The sequence below is a fragment of the Vicugna pacos genome, chromosome 6 (genome assembly GCF_048564905.1).
Source record: "Vicugna pacos chromosome 6, VicPac4, whole genome shotgun sequence".
Classification (NCBI taxonomy): domain Eukaryota; kingdom Metazoa; phylum Chordata; class Mammalia; order Artiodactyla; family Camelidae; genus Vicugna; species Vicugna pacos.
The window spans coordinates 15,994,831-16,014,725 of NC_132992.1; the positions used below are offsets into that span (position 1 = coordinate 15,994,831).

The 19,895-nt window shown below is 36.8% G+C and overlaps 1 protein-coding gene across 4 annotated transcripts in view; it reads right to left on the bottom strand.

Moving 5' to 3' along the window:
* Positions 1-11,163, bottom strand: part of USP8 (ubiquitin specific peptidase 8) — a 50,755-nt gene extending 39,592 nt beyond the window's left edge. For 2 of the 4 annotated variants that reach the window (XM_072962453.1, XM_031672785.2), the window contains exons 1-2: positions 11,038-11,163; positions 986-1,152 (exon numbers count right to left, since the gene is read on the bottom strand). In XM_072962453.1, the coding sequence (XP_072818554.1) occupies positions 986-1,089 (104 nt within the window). In that variant the 5' untranslated portion in view covers positions 1,090-1,152; positions 11,038-11,163. Of the gene's footprint in view, positions 1-985; positions 1,153-8,789; positions 8,860-11,037 lie in introns of those variants that run through there. The other 2 variants (XM_072962455.1, XM_072962456.1) reach the window with 2 other exon arrangements.
* Positions 11,164-19,895: the final 8,732 nt, after the last annotated feature.

Here is a 19,895-nt window from a genome sequence, read left to right on the forward strand (position 1 = left end):
CTTATTTATCTCCAAATCTTCTCCTTTATTGGTCAAAATAAATTCAGAGGAAAAGCTCCCCTGTTGCCTCCTGTCCCTTAACAGAGATGAAACTATCAACAAGTTAAACATTTTAGAGATAATATAGCATTTTTAACAAAATAACTTCCAGTAAGTATCAAAACACAGCTGGACATCTCCAGCTCTACAGTATTTTATCTCTGGACAAACTTTGCAATTGTTATCAAACAGATACTATCTTTAGCCTCTACCTCAACACACAGTCTACCCCAGCATAAATAGATGATATACCCTCAAAAATAAAAATACATAAAATAAATCATTAGGTTAAAAGTTCATGTCAAATATTGGCACAAATTAAAACTTCGCTGATAGTGCATAAAATATACATATATTTATCCTTTTCTATTCAAAGAAACACTAGGCTAGAACCACATCTTAGATGTGAAATACACAAGGATAAAAACAATCCTTAATAAAAAAGTACTTTTATATCATTTTATGAAAAGACATTAACTGTGACTCAATGAGTTTTGTAGAATCATCTTTGTCCTTACTTCTTAAACGTACGATCTGATATTTATTCCAGAGAACAGACAGCATGAGTATTAGCAGAATATATATGTATTCTGCCAAGATAAAATTTAGAACTTCTCTATAGAGGCCTTACTTCATTCATGTGATGATGCCATTTTTTAAATCTGACTACTCATCTAACTCATTTAATAAAATGAAAATAACTAAAAATTAACTGCTACCTCCTGCTTTTCGAAAGTTCATTTTACACCACTTTGCTTTCACAAAAGGCCTACACTACTACCACATTGAAAGAAATCCGAAGAGGATTTTGCTTTTACTAAAAAAGGTCACTGCTTCCCCACTTTATGCCATTTTGACTTACAAAAGGCTTCAGAGGAACGCTCTATACTTTTGAATAGCAGGGGATACCTGTAGTATACGACTCAGACTAGCAAAGGATACATACTTCTTAGTACTTATTTTCTCTGGTTTAACTTCTGTCTTCTTATTGAGGTCTTTTAGTGAAGAACTGAGGTAGAGTTCTTTAGGAACTGAAGCCACGGCAGGCATGATGAATAATATTTACTTTTCCACTTTCACAATGGATGGTGTACTTCATTAAAAGTATTTTTTCTGAAACAAAATGAACACAAATAATTCTACCAGTTTTCCTCATTAACAATAAAACAAGTGAGCAGTTAAAAAAATAAAACTCCTAAATTGTATCCTTTGCTAACAGAGTTAATTTTAAATCATCTATTTTGGGAGTTCAGGATAACAGAGGATCAATAAACAATTTACTTTCCTCCCAAATTTTCATCAACTAAATGAATTACTGTTTGCATCATTTTCCCTTAAGTATTAGGAACCTCTCCTGTCAAAGGAACTAACAATAAGAGTTTTTATATTTTCCTTCTGTTAAATCTGCATTAATGTATAGATCAAATGGAAGGAAGTTTCATTTAGAAATATTTCTCATCCTCATTAAAGACCTCAGTTTATAAAAGGAAACAAGTTGGGGAAGGTGGGGGAGGCCACTTTATATGAAGCTGGGGATGTATGAATGTTTCCGGCAGAATACACCCAAGTACTTTGGTTTACCCTGAAAGGTCTTTGATGTTCCATGACATTCTTTGTTTCCCCGTTTGTTCTGGTAAATTCTCACTAGGAAGATGGAGAAGGTAGTAAACAAAATAAAGGCAAGAAGAAGAAAGGTTAGGTATGTGCCAATTAAGTTGTGTGTATGTGTACATGTGCAGTGATACATGGAAACAGGGCAGATCAGGGGAGCACACCAAATGGGGAGTCTTGGTAAGATCATAAATGTCACTAGATGAAAACTTGAGGCACCCAAGTAAATTTATACAAGCTCTTCAGGTGTGAAGGACTAATTACAATTTGAATAAATAACTTCAGTAATACATTTAAGAGATTACTACTTTTTGGTTTGGAAGTTAGGGGTGAAACAAGAAAACACAAAATACAAATGTTTTAAAATATTGATTTAAAACACAGATTTGTAATATTGAAAGATACTATAACCTGATATATATAACTCTGTTGAGTGCAGCTTCCATACAGTGGTGTGAGTAGAAGCATGAGCATTAAGGAATAAAAAAATGGAAGTAGACTATAGATAATTTTTTTAATTGGCAATAACAAAGAGAATGATGGAACAGGGTGGTGCTCCAAGAACACGATTTCCATTGAAATACAAGAAGCAAGAGTTGAGGGATAGACTTTTGTTTAAAGGAAAGCACAGTAAGGCCAAGAAACTAACTTTTCAGAAAGGTGCTTAAGGAAACTTGAGGCCTTAGTGATGCCACAAGAAACACCAAGGTGGCAGAGGGTGGGGGACATTGGAGCTTGGACTATTAAGCAGGGCTAGAAGATAGTAAGATGACAGTAACAAGAATTATCCCTGACTTTTTTGCCCCCAGCTAGCTCAGCTAGATCTTAAGCTTACTCAACCACAAAAAGCCAACATTTGCTCCCGTGAAATAGGCTAGCTTTTGAAATTAATTCCCCAAAAACCGAATTTTTTTTTATTGGCAACACTGAGTGTACTAAGAAAAGGATTAAAGCCAGAGTTAGGCAGGGTAACCTGGTACCAGTCTGACAGTAGTATCTGTTTTTCCAATTCTATCCTTTTTCTGGGTCATAAGTTATTAGTGGTCTAACCACAGAATATATGTTCAAAAAGTCAAGTAGAGTCTGTTTCGTTGATTCATGGGAATTAGGTTTCTTGGCTGGGAAAAGAAAGCTATTGATTTGAACCTTCTAAATAAAATGAAGGTCTAGAATATGTTCTCAGTCAAGTCTGTTTCTCATGATTACCTTTAAAGCTAGGATCTTTCAAAGACAAAAAATATAAAAACTATATATTGCTACCTAGGCAACTTAAAACAGCAAATAATTAGGAATTCAAAATTCAATTCAATTCAAACATTCACAGATATCCTGCTGTATAGAAGACACTGTGCTTCCAGGAACTCAAAGATGAGATGCGATCCATTTCCTCACAAAGTTTAAAAAACCAGTGTGAAAGAGAAAGTTGTATGCAATGTTAATACAATGTATATTCATAAGTATGACACCAAACTATACAAGGTTACAAATAATGTACAATAAGAAAAATTAAGAAGGAAGATCAAATATGGTCAGAGGGGTTTTGAGAGGCATCATGAAAGAGACAGCATTTATGTGATTTTTGGTGTGAGAAAGCTTTTGACAGAGATGAGGAATAGTATGAGAAAAAGTCAAAAAAGAAAAGATCATCTTTAAGAACTAGCCAGTATAGAGAATGAACAAGGATTTGCTAGGCAGCAAAGCCTGAAAAAATACTCTAGGAACAGATAATAGAAGGCCCTGAATGTCACATTAAAGGATTTATTTTGTTTTCTAAAGGTAACAGAGCCATAGCACGGTTCAAAGAATAGAGTTATATGATCCAAATTTATAGTACAAGACTAGGCTTTAAAACACTGGAGATAAGGAAGACATTAGGTACCTATTATAACGATCCTAAGGAAAGACGATGAAGGTCAGAAGTAGGGCAGTAAAATGGAATGGAGGCGGCAGATACAAGAGACACTGTAAAGGTAGAATGACAGGACTTGGCAACTGATCAGACATACCGAGGGAAAGTACAGGGATAAGATGATGATGATGTAAAAGTTTTAAATGATGGTTTCTTGGAGAAAGCTGTACTTTTTAAAAGTTACCATTTTCTTTCTTTACCTGATTTTTGAGAACAGCTCAAATAAGTAACAATTTTCTTTGATAATGTCATCAGAGGACCACAGTTGCTTCCATTTTCACTCACTAAATTGTAAGTTATGCTGTCAAATAAGATGCCTGGTGTTAAAAATACTTTCAGCATTGCCTTCATTGCTATTTCAGCCTCTACAAATCACACATATTTCTGCAGTCAAAGCACAAGGTAAAGGGTATTTTTCCCTAGTCAAATGAAAAAACAAAGAAGGATACATATCCAACTTAACTATATGTAAACTTTAATGTATTAAATTTTTGGTAAGTTATTCTGCTGCATTTGCCATTAAAGAAATTTCAAAGGAGACCAGCATAAAATAAATTAAGGCCAGAATGACTGAATGGATTTACAATATCCTTATTTGGCTGCAACAGTGAAAAAACAAGGAAAAGAGCAGCAGCAGTTTGCTGCTGTTAGAACAAACCCACTGATGTTTACATAAGAATGTTCAATAACCATAGAACTCAAATAATTTTAAAATTGACTGTTTAGATCTAGAACCAAATGTAACATACAACCTACTAAAACCATGTTATGCTTCCAAAAGAGCTGTAAGTACAAAAAAATAAAATAACTAAGTATATGTAAGAAAAGTTAAAGTTCTTCTAAAACAAAAAATAAATTCTTAAGATATATAACCCTAATAAAGATTAAGAACTCCAGCTTCAGTCAAATGGCAATGGTCCAAAAGTGAAATCCAGGCAGTACTGAAAATCAGTTACCAACAGAGAGAAAATGGAAGGCATATATATCCCTCTCTCTCTTTTTGACACCCTTCTGATCCTTTCAAAGAGAGGAGTGGAGATTAGATGACTTGAACCACAGAATGAAGAGTAAAAAGAAAAAAAGTGAAGACTGAGGTTTGTGGTCATTCAGATTGGTCCTGATATCTTAACTAGGGCTTCGTACCAGCCACTGCCAAGGTCGTAGGCAACAATGAAAAGAAAGCAAAGTTTGTCTCTGTTGGCCATCCATCATCTCATTTCACCCATCTCTGGCCTTCAGACAGCAACAGTATTCATTACATCTTCTGTCTTAATTTTCAAATAATCCAGTCTATACTCATTCTAGATAAAATGCCACAGACAAGTGAGTACTGATGAAATAATCTGTTTTAAAACACTCCTAAAGTATTAAGACTCAACCCTTTCAAGAATGAATCACTGCTAAAACTTCTAGTATTTTCTGAGCATTCACTATGTGTCTAGTGATGATAGCAGTGTTTTAAAAAAATCCACACAGAAAGTCAAAACCAGCATTTAAAAAAACAACAAAAAACCTGAAGAGAAAATATCAGAGCATGTCACATGGGAGTACATAAGTACTGTTTCATGAAACTTTATTTCGTTATGGGTACCTGTGTATGCACACACAAGAACACTGGGTAGAAATGCAAAATGAATTTCTTACTATAGGTTACAATTAAAAAGATGTAAAAGTCCTGCACAGCAATGCTACTCCAAGGGTGGTCCACAGACCAGTGCTAGTTGAGGAATTGTTTGTTACTAATCTGTGATAAAATAAGCTTATAAACATAATATAAACCAATTAAACACACTGAATTTTTCACAGTAGCACGACTTTCCTTATGAAGAAAGCAGTGCACTGATTTACACTCCAGCATAAGCTGCAAGCCTGTAATAGACTGGCTACTTTGAGCAGCGCTGCTCTAGGGGAACAGAGAAGAGTACCACAGGGCTTCTGATCACAAAATACCTTAATCTAGTTATCAGGACCAAACTAATACTCATTAAATAATAAGCCAACAATTAATTGATACACTATATGTTAATATGTGACTCCAGTCACTAGGAAGTCAAAAGCAGGGAAAAATTCAGTGCAACTTGGGGCAAAGGGAGAGCTTCCAGCCCAGAGTGCACTCACTCCTCTCTTCTGTGCTGATCCTTCTTCCTTCAAGAATCAACTTAAGTTCCACCTTTTCCATCCTTGATGGTTCTACCACTTGGAGTCTATTTCTTGGTCTAACTCCTACAGTACATGTTACCTGTATCATTTCTTTAGTACCATATTTGGACCAAATGACAATTATGACTAGGCTTTAAGATCTTTATACCTCATTTAAACATGCAGTGCTCATAATGCTGTGATAAATAAACTGGCCAGAAGGGTAGAATTTATCTGTGAATAGAATAAGAAAGGAGGGCATTCCAGAAGAAGCCAACCTGAACAAAGGCAAAATGAGGAAGCAGATTGGGAAGGTAATGAAAAAAAATAAAGACTACTACAGGAATTATTAGGAAATGATCAAGGGATTACATTGACATGTCTTTATCTGTCATTACTCTGACGTGCTGGATCTCTAACATTCACCTCAGTAATCTTTACAGTCAAGCTGTAATAACTGTTGGCTAACAATAATAAATTATACTAGGTAAAGAGATGGAGTCACATTATCGAGGACTTCTGAAGTCATTCAGAATGGTTTATGCTTAATTCAGCAGGCAATAAGAAGCCAGTTCTTGAAGGGAAAAATGGTATCTCAGGGCAGGTCAAAGTGAGCATATTGCAAGATGGATTTGAAGGAAACTGGAACAAGGGAATGACATTTTAGAAAAGATTAACTAGTAGGTCATGGTGAAAAAAGAACACAAAAAGGCAGAAACATGCTTTGAGTGAAACAACACAAACACACACCAGAAAGTGTTAGAAACCTTGAGAAATGTAAAGAATGGCAACACTGTTAACAAAAACAAGGAATACTGTAGTTTAAAAAACGGATCTGTTTACTGCAGCACTTCTCAACTTGGGCACTACTCACATGTTGGACTGTATAATTCTTTTTTTTCCTTTTCCATTACGGTTTATTACAGGATACTGAATATAGTTCCTTGTGCTATACAGTAGGACCTTGTTGTTTATTTTATATATAATAGTTTATATCTACTAATCCCAAACTCCTAATTTATCCCTCCCCCACTCCCTTTCCCCTTTGATAACCATAAATTTGTTTTCTATGTCTGTCTGTTTCTGTTTTGTAAGTTCATTGTATCATATTTCAGATTCCACATATAAATGATATCATGTGATATTTGTCTTTCTCATTCTGATTTACTTCACTTACTATGTTAATCTCTAGGTCCATTAATATTGCTACCAGTGGCATTATTTCATTCTTTTTTTATGGCTGAGTTGTATTTGGACTGGGTAATTCTTTGTTCTTGGAGCTGCCCTGTGCAATGTAGGATGTTTAGCAGCATTCCTGACCTCTACTCACTAGATGCCAGTAGTATCCACCCTTCTCCAGTTGTGACAACCAAAAATGTTTCCAGACATTGCAAAATGTCCCTTGAGAGACAAAATTACCCCCAAATAAGAACCACTGATTTACAGAAAAATTTGAACATGTTGTGTGTATGCAAAAGGAATAACATAGAAAGAAAGACGCCTTGATTGAAATGTAAATATGTAATTAGACATCAGGTCTGCAAAGAGACCAGACAAATATTAAATCAACTATTAAGGCATTAATGTTAATTTTGATAATCCCTATTGTTTCAGGAAACAACAAAGTAATGACACCGAGATAATGTTACCTAGGATAAGTTTAAATAATCCTATTTTCTTCACTTTTATGTATTTTTTAAACTTTTATAATAGTTTTATAAGGATCACTTATATTAGTAACTAAAATCAGGTGAATGAATCACCAAGGAAATGAGACCTTGTTTCTCTACAGCTGACAAAGATACTTGAAGGGCTCAGAACTTGGGAGGTTTGGGTGGTTCCTAAAGGAGGAAAGAAACAGAATGAAGGAAAAGAAAAGAAAGTGCAATATCATAGAAAGCAAAGAAAAGGAGAATTCCAAAGTTACAAAGTTCTTACAATCCTAAAAAGAAAAACAAACAAAGTAAAATAACTAGCCCTAGTTTTGAAGAGTGACTATAAACTGGCTTCAATTTGGTAAACATTTAGAATACCTACATCTATTCAAGGTGCAGTCTTGGGAGCAACAGGAGATACAAAAAATATACCTTCTAATAAAGTTTCTACTTCTTAAGGTGAAAGATAACTGTACAATGGTAACACAAAGCAAAGTATCAAAATATAGGTAACTAACATATTATGCCAAAATTTGTTGGTTTTATTAAGAAAGACCATTCCTAGAAAAATACAAGGGTAACTGCTTTGTTTTACACAATAGGTGTCTATCAACATATGTAACCCCGATCCATTTCTTATCTCCTCTCCCTCTTTATCTTTTTAATTTTTTTTTAACAGACGCAAAATGGATGAGCAGGGAACCCAATGGTACTTAGTAAGTATCCCCCCCTCCAAAAAAAAAAAGATATGGTTCTCAATCTTAGCTATACACTAGAATCACCTACAGGACTTTAAAAAAAAAAAACTGATGCTCATAACTCATTACTAAATGGTTCAATCAGAATCTCTGAGCATGAGACTCGCACATAGGTATTTTTATAAAGTTCCCCAGGTGAATTCTAATGTGCAATCAAGACAGAGACCTATGGACATAAAGAATGGATATAAGCATGTTACTAGAAGCAGTGACACAATACAAAGATGACAATTAGTTTCCAGCTGAAATCACCATCATAAGTCACATAATTCCCAACCTGCCAAAATTATGAAAAATCACTTTCATTTTTAAAATTTTGTAATTAAGAAATTAAAATAAAACCTCCAGGATTCCCACACCCATAACTTCTCAATTTGTTTTGAAATTGGTATTACAATGTGTAGTAATTTCAATTCACTACATTATACAGACATGCAGGTTTACATAATTATTGGTATATTTCAGAGAATTTAGTATTATGAAAAACTAAACTAATGCATTAGAAGAGACAAGGTTTAGCTATTTTTAACACTGAATTTATTCACTATTCATGAGTACTATGCTACTTGAATTAGTATGGCTATCACTTATTACTAATATAACATTTCATCATTTCCAACTAATAAATTTTCTATTATTAAAGTATTATAGGTCTTAGTTTCATTTTCCACTTATTACCTTACGACTTCAGGCAAATTCCTTAAATCCTCCCAATACCATCACTGCCATTCCTGTTTATTTTTATCTGCAAAATTGGAATAATTAATCTATTTCTACACAGTTTTCAAAGACATCAAATGAAAAAATATATACAGAAAAATGCTCCAAAAATTGTAATGTGCCATGAAATAGTTAAAGAAATCAGAAATGTAACTTATTCTGCACTACTATTAAATCCAAACATTAGTCTAACACACCTTTGTGAACAAAATTATAGTAGGCTAAAGATGGTCACAAATTCTCTGACATTCTTCCCTTCAAAAGGAGTCTATCTTCTGGTGGGGTGAGGGCTCTGACTGCTCTAACCAATAGAGAATGCTGGAAGTAGTGCTATGCCAATTTCTGAGTCCAGGCTTTAAAAGATTTTAAGAGAAAAATCCACTTCCTGACACTTCAAACACTTGCTCTTGGAACTCAACCTCCATGCTGTGAGAAGTCCAACACACATGAAGAAGCTATAGTGCAGGCACTCCAGCTAATATCTCCAGCTGAACTCTCAGCCAACATCAGCCGCCATCCATGCCAATGAGCCACCTTGGATGCCCAGCCCACCTGAGCTCTCAGATGACTCCTACCCTAGCTGCAGATCTGACTACAAACATATGAAATCCTAACTGAGAACCAACCAGCTGAGTCCAGGCAGCCCACAGAAACATAAGACATAATAAATTGTAGTTTTAAACCACTTTGTTTTAGAATGGGATTGCTACATAATACTAAGCAACTGGGACAATAATCAAGATTTTTCTTTAAAAGACTCAATAATATTTAATTTTATTAGCACCTCATATTTAATGGACACTTTTTTCCTTTCATCTCTATAAAAATAAGTATATTTTCATGTAGAAAAGTTCATCATAAAATATAATGCTAGACATTCTGTGGAAAAAAATCTGATGTGCTGACTCTTACTTTACAAAAGCCATTTTGGTTCTTTCCCATTATATTCATACTGATAAACAAATGACCATAATGATTAACAAAGTTCAAGTAAATATATAAAAAATCAGATGCTAGAAGGACACTTCAAAATTATTTTTGTTTTTCTCATGCATTGTTTTCTCAAAGACTACACTACATATCTATGTGCAATTAATGCATGTTATTAATGACAGGTTGTTGTTTTTTATTACAGGGTCCTTACTATCTAATTTAAAAGATGCAACTACTGTCACAAGAAAAAGAATACACATTTCAATATGAAAAGGACATAGCACAACCCACATCACCTTTCAGATAAACTGGTCCAGTACTGTGGAGCCATGAGAAACTACCTAAATCCATCATGAAAGACACGAATCTTAAACAGTAAATCTGTTGAAATGCAAAATCTGCTTACATAGCAAAACCGCAGAGCAAGCCTACAAGAGGAACACTTCCCTAACAAATATCGCTTGGCATTTTTAATGGCTGCAGTACAAAATATACAAAAATTAAGATGCTTGCAAATTCAGAAAGAGTAAAATCCTTTCGTTCCGCATCCCCTCAGAGGTTTAGCTGAAACCCTCAGAGCTCTTACAAGTATTAAATTCCTTAGGCTCTGCAACACCTCTTTTTTCAGACAAATATTCTGTTAGTGATTAAGTGACTTGCTTCAAGGTCACAGAATGAACTAGAGACAAGAAACGAACCTAGAAGTGTGGTCTACAGCTTTATGTATAAATTCAAGATTCTGATAATTTCCAAGGTGGAGTGGAGGTGAAATTAACTTGCCCCACAAATGTAGGAGAGAGGGCACATTTTAGGAAAGAAAGGCTTTTATTTGCGGAACTCACAGTTTTAACTCATACTTGAACTTCACTAAAAGCAAGTCTGACCTGGTCTGAGGAGGCATTGGAAAACACTCTGAGGGGTTGGACTAAGGCCTGGGAACATAGCTCGATAGCAGAAAAACTGAAAACGGAAGCAAGAGGAAGGAGGTCAAAGTCGGTCTGGGTGCCCACTAAGGTGGAAGAATGGTCAAGGCCACCTTCTAAGACTGGAAAACCTGAGGCCACACGAAACTCGATAGGCAACCCTAGGTGGGCAGCAGGCGGACTCGAGGTTGGGCCCGTCCTCCAAAAGCCGATTCTATGCCCGGGGTTGTCCCACCCCTCTCCGAGGACAGGATTTGCCTCCCAGGTGACCAACAGCTGGTGAAAGGAAAGCGCGTTCACTGCAAATACCTTACCGAGGAACAAAGGCCAGGACCCAGCCCCACACTCACCTTGGCGCCGGGCGCGCTTCACTAACGCCGGCCTCCGCGCCAGAGGCCCATCTCCCACCAACCCGAGGAAGACTCGCTATCCTCACGGAAACCAGCCCAGCTCATCCCCTTTTCCCAATTTGCACTGCGTTGCGACGCGTCGCGCGTCTGACGTCACTCAGGGGCGTGGCCCCGCGCGCTCTTAACTACTCGCTCCTCCCCAGCCCTGTCCCTCCAAGTTATTGCCGGATGGGAGGGTAGGGGAAGTCCAAGGGGGATGTTTTGGATGAACCTACGGGGCAGGTCCCAGGCTACGCTGAGCTGCGACGAGCTTGTCCTCCGGTCCCCTGCGCCTTGCATTTCTCGGGTGTGGCTCTCTCACCCTGGTGTTACTTATATCCTGGGCCTTCCTGCAGAGGAAACAGGGCAGCTCTTAACGCCCCTGAGCTACGCATCTTCCTCCTCAGATTGGAGATTGAGGGCTGACTAGAAAAGGGACTTGAATTCCTCAAATTCTGGCTAAGAGTTTAACATTCTCCGAAACACGCCTGTGGTCAGAGAAGAACAGACACGGTCCTAAAGCACACTGTATATATACATCTAACGTCAGTTAAAAGCCCAATCTTAAAAAAAAAAAAACATAGATCTTGAACTTTCTCAAGAGGTAATCTTTGTACTTTCGTAGAGAAAGGTGATTGGATGCTGCAAGGATCTGTAAACATAAAGTTGCTTGGATGGAGTAGGTGGTCATGGTCACTAAGTCCCAGGTCAGTCGAGGTGTCCCATGGATGAAGAAGCTGGAAGGCGAGGTCTAGTAAATGCGTTAAGTGAAAGTGTGTGCCAAACAGGTGTCCAATAAATTCGTAATGAATAAATAAGTGAATACACTTAGCCCAACAGTGTTTCACCTATGGTAGTCTTTCCATTAATGCTAATTTCCTTTCCATCACAATGAAATAACTGCAAAAATATGGTAGCTCTTTTATACCTAAGCTATACACTGTTTTTCCTCAAAGACTGGTATAATATGAAATATGCCATACTACCTGAGATACTCACTAGGTAGCCTTAGCAAATTTTTCATAACTAAGGGGGGAAAAGTGCTTCTGTCTTTTGAGGGTGAATCTTAAGGAAGTAAGTTGGTTGTTTGCTGCTGCTTCTTCTCCTTTTTTTTTTTTTTTTTTTGTCTGCTGAGCATCTTGATGATTTGAGTATGCAAAGAAAAATCTAGGGCTGAGTTTTTGGAGTAAGAAACAAATGCAGCAAGAATTTGGAGTTCTCTAAAGACAATCTCAGAGAGGACCCTAGAAATGTGAGTTGATAAAGAGAGAAGCCCATAAAAATGAATCAACCAATGAAAGGAATCTTCTCTAGTGGTGTGGCAAAAAGGTTTTAATAAACAGGATCGTTTAACATTCACCTAAAGTTTTTTTTTTTGTTGGTCTGATTAATTGCCCTAATATCCACCCCACCCTCCCAGTAAGTGTAATTCCCCAACTTCCCTAAAGCATCAGTCAAGTTTGTAAAACACAAGTCACTGAGTTTTTTTAAAAAAAAAAAACTAAGAAGTTCCCACGTGTGGGGCAACAGGTGTGGAAGAGAAACCAGGTGCAAGATGACAAGATGATTCCAAAACTGTACTGAGTTGGTGAAAGTTGTAAAAAATAAGACTATTCCTAGGAAATTCACAGAAATCTGGGGTTGGGCTTTAGAGTTTTCAGAATTAGAGGAGTGAGCATTCTTAAGGAGCAGGGTTAGCTAGATGAAACTATGCTATTGACTTCAATCATAAACCCTAATTCTTGTTCAAATATGTGTTGTAACAAACCAGGCAGCAGTATCTATGGTACCTAGAATCTAAGTAATCGTCACTAGCTTTTTAGAAGACATGAGCTACATTTGACCATAGCTTTAATTCCCAAGCCATCCAGTATAAGCAGTATTTCAAAACATACTGAACCTGACTCATCCTCCATCCTTTCAACATGTTTCTATTGCATATACCAAGCATTGTTTTAGACTTGGGTTACAAAGTCCCTCCTGGACACAGAGCTGACTTATATTCTAGTGAGGGAGACATATGACAAGCAAATATATATACAGTTGACTCTTGAACGACGTAATTTTGAACTGCCCAGGTCCACTTAAACGTGAATCATCTTCAATAGTAAATGCTACAGTACCTCACAATCCGAGGTTGATTGAAACCGAGGTTTATTGAATCTAAACTTGCAGAACTGAATGGCAGATCCGGAGGAAAGTGGGGTATGGAGGGCCAACTATAAGTTATACTCAGATATTTAACTCTATGAAAGGTTGGTGCCCCTGGTCCCCCTGTTATTCAAGGGTCCACTGTACAATATGCCAAGTGTTGTTAAGTGCTAAAAAGAAAAACAAAGCAGGGTAAGGGCCAGCAAAGACAGTGGTGTTTTTGATGAGATAGTCAGGTAAAACCTCTCTGACAAAGTGACATTTCCATAGAGCCTTGAGTGAAGAGAGGGAGCAAGCCATGGATACATGTGGGAAAAGAGCATCCAGGTAATTGGAGTAGCACAGGTGAAGGCAGTGATGCAGAAAAAGGAAGCATGCCGGAGGGACAGCAAGGAGCACAATATGGCTGGCATGGAGTGAGTGAGTGGAATCATGATAGGAGGTGACCTCAGAGGGGTAGGGAGAGAATAGAGTACAGATTACATAGGCCATGTAGTTCAATGAAACATGTTTATCCAAGAATAATGTAAGAAGTGAATCACATGCTAATATTTTATAAGAAAAGTTAGCTTTCATACATATGTTAAAATTTACAGCATTATAGAGGGGGAGGGTACAGCTCAGTGATAGAATGCGTGCTTAGCATGCATGAGGTCCTGGATTCAATGCCAAGTACTTCTATTAAAAAACCAAATAAGTAATAAATAAAACTAATCCCCCCCAAAAAAACTCCAAAATATTTGCAAAATTATGTACAAATGTTCATCCCAATTGTCTTTTAGCCGAAGCATGTGTTTTTTTAAACTAATACTCTTTTCTATTCATCTGGTTTTTATTTTCTAAAATCATAATGATCATCACACTGGACCTGCTGCATGGCCCATTAATCTTTATCTCTAGGGGATGCATCACAGAACAAGTCTTGGCTGCTCTCCTGGGTATCAGCTTCAAAGGTTAGACACTCAGCACTCCTGCACTTCACTAAGATTCTGTCAGCTATTGGTTTATTTTAAGTTGTAAAAAATTTACTATACCACCACTTAGCACAATTTGAATTCTTTTTTTTTCTAATGTGAAGTTATACTTCTACCTAATTGGCCTGAACTTACCTCCATAAAGCTTTGGAGATGCACTCTCATTCTATGATTTCATGAGTTAGTTAGCAATTATACTTTCTTTTTTCATCCCTTCTTGATTTTACAGACGTAGGTCTTCTTTTTGCCTTTGTTTTTCCGTCAAAACTGAGGAGTTTGAATCTGGTTATTATATTCTTCAGTGGTTCCCCACTGTAACGTCTTCCTGATCTCCCTGCTCCTGTTAGATTTTCCTCATATGTACAATGTGACAAATGGTGATGCACATGATTTTCTCCCAAGAAGAGAAAGTTTTCAGTTTGTTGACCTTATCGCCAAATTTTCACCTACTTGACTGAAGTCATCAAAGAGTTACTTAAACTTCTTAAGAATTGTCTCTGCAATTTTGTCATGTTAATACTAACTAGCTGAGGAGGGTATAGCTCAGTGGTAGAGTGATTACTTAGTATGCATGATGTCCTGGGTTCAATCCCCAGTAACTCCATTAAATAAATTAAATAAATAAATAAACCTAATTACCTTCCCCCCCTCAAAACAAAACAAAACATACTAACTAGCAAAAAGAGAAACCCATTGAATAACAACAGGAACTGTTCAGTTATCAGTATATTGAATTGAGATCATAGAATCAACATACATGCTTGAGCATTTTCTAGATATTTACAAAAAAACACCTATTATGCTTTAGTTATAGTGACATTTTAAGGAAGCATCTAATTTAAAAAAGATACTCTTAAAGTTAAAATTCCAAAAAATCTTCGTGTAATGTATTCCCATTTATACAACTCTCAAATATCTAAAATAATATAACGTTATCTCTGGGAGTAGGGTTGCAATTTTTGATGCGCTATTTACTTCGTCCAAATCATAAGTAAATATATTTAATAATATATGCCCAGTGATTTTCAAACTTTGGTATTAACAAGCAATATGTGGCCTGAATAAACACAACAGCGCAAACCCAAAATTAAAATCTATGGACTCAGGGCTAGCCAAAGGCTCAGGATCCCCCAGCTGTTCATCAACCTGTGGAGTTGTGCCTGGGCCTGGCACAACTGCATGCAGCCTGGGAGATGTTCCAGGAGAGGGCTCACAACTCCCTGTCTCCTCACATATTTATAGAGGAGGAGGAAGGGAGCAGGGATCACCCAGCCAATTTGGAGAACTTTGAGCTTTTCCATAGGGGTTACAATTTTATTGGTTTAAAAACCAAGTATTTTGAGACCAATCACCTGGGGAGTTTTCCTCATCAATTCTAGTTTCTGCCTGAGGCCTTACAGCTTCCCTGCTGAGCTAGCTTGTTGCTAGGCTGCAGGAAGAGAATGAGAGCACTGGGTTATCCAGCAGACAGGTTAGTGTATATTTACCCAAGTCTGTGTAAGAACCAACCTCTAGTTTACATTTAGTAGGTAAGGAGAGGAAGCTACAAATATGCATTTTAAAATATCGGTGGTGATACTGATGCTGGTGGTCATGAACTCCACCTGAAGAAATGTTACCTCCCCCCACCATGAGAAAACATTCTCTTCATCTGAGTTTATTTTTGAAATAACTGTCTGTGAGAAATCTTGTGGAAGATTTTTGAAATTCTAACTAGAGGATGAGATTCTTTATATGTTGCGGGGAAGTTTATAATCTTGTCTCTGACATATTTTAAAATTCTAAATCCATTGGTATGTCTTTCTATAATCTGCCAAATGCAGAGGTACAATGCCCAAGCCATTTTTTATGGTCCATTTGTGGGAGAAATGTGTAAAAACAGGGTGCCATTCTGGTTGATGTTTCTTCCATGTCAGTTATTCTATATAGTTTTTATTACAGAGGTGTGAGTATATTGTGTATATAGATCTGTAGAAAGAATATGAACATGCATCCTCTCAGTGGGTCATATTAGTCTGTGAACTGGGTAAACGTCTCCGTGATTATGCAGTACCTCTATAGAGATATGCACATATTTAAGAATGTAATAGAGGGAGTGTCTCTGTCTGTCTTTGTGTAGTATATTCATAGGTAAAAATGGGGTGAGCCTATTTACAAGTCTGTATCTAGGTGTGTGATGATTTGGGATAAGGGAAAAGCACAAGCAGATTTTTTTTTCACTGCTTCATGGTTGGACTCTGGAAAAGATAAAATGATTTATACTTTTATCCTATTTAGAACAAATGTGCACAATGTCATTACCAGATTACATAGATGATTTGCACTGTTCCAATTTATGTTTCAATATGGATAAACACAAGATTTTCATTTAATCTTATATATGAAAAATATACCATATTTACGTTACAAAAGGATTTAATTAATGCCTGGTTTATATGTTACCTGACTGCAAGTGACTGGCACCCAGGAAGAAAAACTGAGGAGTGGCTTAATACCCTTCAGTAAACCATCAGCAACCACCCCACCTCATTCCTCAATGGGGTCAGTTAACATTTTAATGAATTTTTTGGTGAAGTGATGTAAAAGTGACTTTAAGCCTGCCTTTCCAACTGGACTGGGGTCCAGCACCCTTCCTATACACAAACTGTGGAATTGCCAATGGCTGTCTAACTCACTGATATTGTGCTGCCTTTCAAATAATCTTGCTTTCTTTCCACAGTGTATTTGTTTTCCACAATTAATGCGTTCTTTTATTTAGTAGCAAGCCCACGCAAAGTTATTTTTAATCCCTGTATCTCTAAATCTCTTCCTCTGACTTATCATGGTTTTTGGAATACCACCGTTAAAGATTCATTCCTTCATATGAAAATGCAGCATCTCTGAGAAAACTTCCTTTGCGGAAGGTTTAAACTAGTTTCTCAAATCAGGCAGCCTTCTATTAAAGAGAGAGAATTAAACACATTTTGATAAGATAAATTTTGATAGGACCTGGAAAGTGAAGGTAAGAAGCGTTGTGGGGAAGGGTTTGGCCCTCTGAGAGGCAGCACAAAGAGATTTGATTGTATGATCTCCTCCCTACCAAAGGAGAACACAGGGGTGCATGATGGAAGGTACATGTGTTAAAGCTCTCCTGTCTTGTCTTTTCTTTTGGTTTAGAAACAATTTATTCAAGTTCCTACCTAAATGCACTGATACAATTGAGGTATTCCTGGATTGATGCAGGAGCCAGTGGGTTCCATGGCACTGAGCATCGAGGCCAAGGAGAGAGCCCCAAGGTTTCAGAGTCAGACCAGGCCAGAGACCCTGAGCCGAGGGTGGGCTAATGTCCTGACACTGGCAGAAGCATTCTTCTCACAGCTGGGCATACTGCAAGGCATGTCTTCAACACTATATCATTTCAGTGATGTTAGGGAAACAGATTATTAAAGAAATGTGACCCATGTCCTAGTGGATCTCAGCTGTTGTTGCTTTGTAAGTCACATGCTAGCAGGTGCAAGAATTTTATACTATCCCAGTAAGAAACAGTAGGCCACAGAATGATAAAACCTCTGTGTTTCTCCCTCAGTGCTTCTTCGTCTTTTTTTACTTCTACCTGAACTCCCATTCTCAAGCCACCTACCCTGATGTTGAAAGTTTCATGTATACAAAGTTTTCTCAGATGATGACAGCTATTTCCAAAGCAGCATATTGCAGGTAGAGCATGTGCTTAGCATACCCAAGGTCTTGGGTTCAATCCTAGTAACCGCCAATGACTAGTTGAAAGCATAACTTAGAAGACAGATTTAGGAAGCGATATATAGAAAAAATAGGAAACAAATTCCAAAAAGCCATAGTCTATGAGAGCCAGATAACAATTGATTCATGGATGGTCTTACTTGAAGACTACCAAATTGTTGCTTACACAATTAGTAGAAACATATTAGAGTCCACAGTTAATAATCTGCAAACTTCTGGGTAAAACTTTGTCTATAGGATGGGATGGTCAGAGTCTAGCTCAAACCTTCTCTAACCCCCACAAAAAATGCTGAATTGGAAGGGAAATCATACCACCTACAGCATTCCAAAGGTGAGAAAGGCCTTTGAGGATGTAGAAGGTGTACACACATTATTAGTTTTAATTTTGAAGGGCACCTTGAGTTTCATTTGCCACTTTTCTGAATGTGTCTGTCAGGAACAGACATAAGGACATTTTACTAGGATTTAACTTTCAGGCAAAATAGAAACTTTGGTCATAGCTATAGTTCTACAAAAATGCTTTAAAAGAGTCATTAATTCTGTTTAAAATAATATCATTTTATGAATGATACATAACAATGACAAGAAAGTAAACATCTGCATATCTAATGTATGAGCAACATCTCTTTTACTAGCATCTTATCTTAAATACAGCAAAAGAGTCAGTATGGCTTACAAACAGTAGCAAGTTCTCTTCTAGGGAAGCAGAAAAATAGTAAAATAAGGCATAGCCTGTTATTATCACAAATCTGTAATAGGTGGTAGTGTCCCTTCTGGGAGGCACAAGTTGGAAATCTTATTATCCAAAGGTTTAAAATGTAGTTCTGAAGATGTCATGTGAATAGGAGGGAACTGTGAACTTCTCTGGGCCACCGTCATCTTATTTATAAAGTGGAGACATTAATGTATGACCTGACTGAAGCTGAAAACATTTTGAAGTCCATTTCAACTCCAGGATTTCTTATTCTACTACACTCACAGAGCCTTGTCTTCCTCTGAGAGTTGTTTTGTGTCCACGTATGTAGTCTATCTGAGAGAAAGTTCCATGTGCACTTAAAAAGAATGTTTATTCTGGGTGTGTGTGTGTGTGTGTGTGTGTGTGTGTGTGTGTGTGTGTGTGTGTGTTTGGATGTAATGTCCCAAAAATATCAACTAAGTCTGTTCTATTGTGTCATTTAGTATCTCTGTTGCCTTATTGATTTTCTGTCAGGAAGACCGGTCCAATGATGTTAGTGGGGTGTTAAAGTCTTCTAATATTATTGTATTCCCATCAATCTCTCTCTTTATGTCTGTTAATATCTGTTTTATGTATTTAGGTGCTCCTATATTGGATGCATATGTGTTCATGAATGTAATATCCTCTTCCTGTATTGTTCCTTTTATCATATATAGTGTCCTTTTTATCTTTCCTTATGGCTTTTCTTTTAAAGTCTATTTTATCTGATATGAGTTTGCTACCCCTGATTTCTTGTCATTACTATTTGCATGAAATATCTTTTCCCATTTCTTCACTTTCAATCTATGTGTGTCCTTTGCCCTATAGTGGGTCTATTGCATACTGTAGGCTGTTTTATTATCCAGTTTGCTACTCTATGTCTTTTGATTAAAGCAATTAGTCCATTATCATTTACAGTAAATATTGATAGATGTGTGTTTATTGCCATTTTAAACCTTGTTTTCCAGTTGATTTTGTATTTTTTCTGTTCCTTTCTTTTTCTTTTTTGTTTTTCCTTTTGTGTTTTGATAATTTTCTTTTGTATTAGCTTGATTTCTTTTCTTTTTGTTTTTTGAGACTTTATTGTGTGCTTTTGATTTGTGATTACCCTGTTTTTCCAGTATGTTAACCCATTACTATATCTATTTGCTTTAGACTGCTAATCATATAGGTTGAAACATTCCCTAAAAAATGAAGAAAAAAATCTACATTTTCTTGGTCCCCTCTCCACCATTTTGATTTTG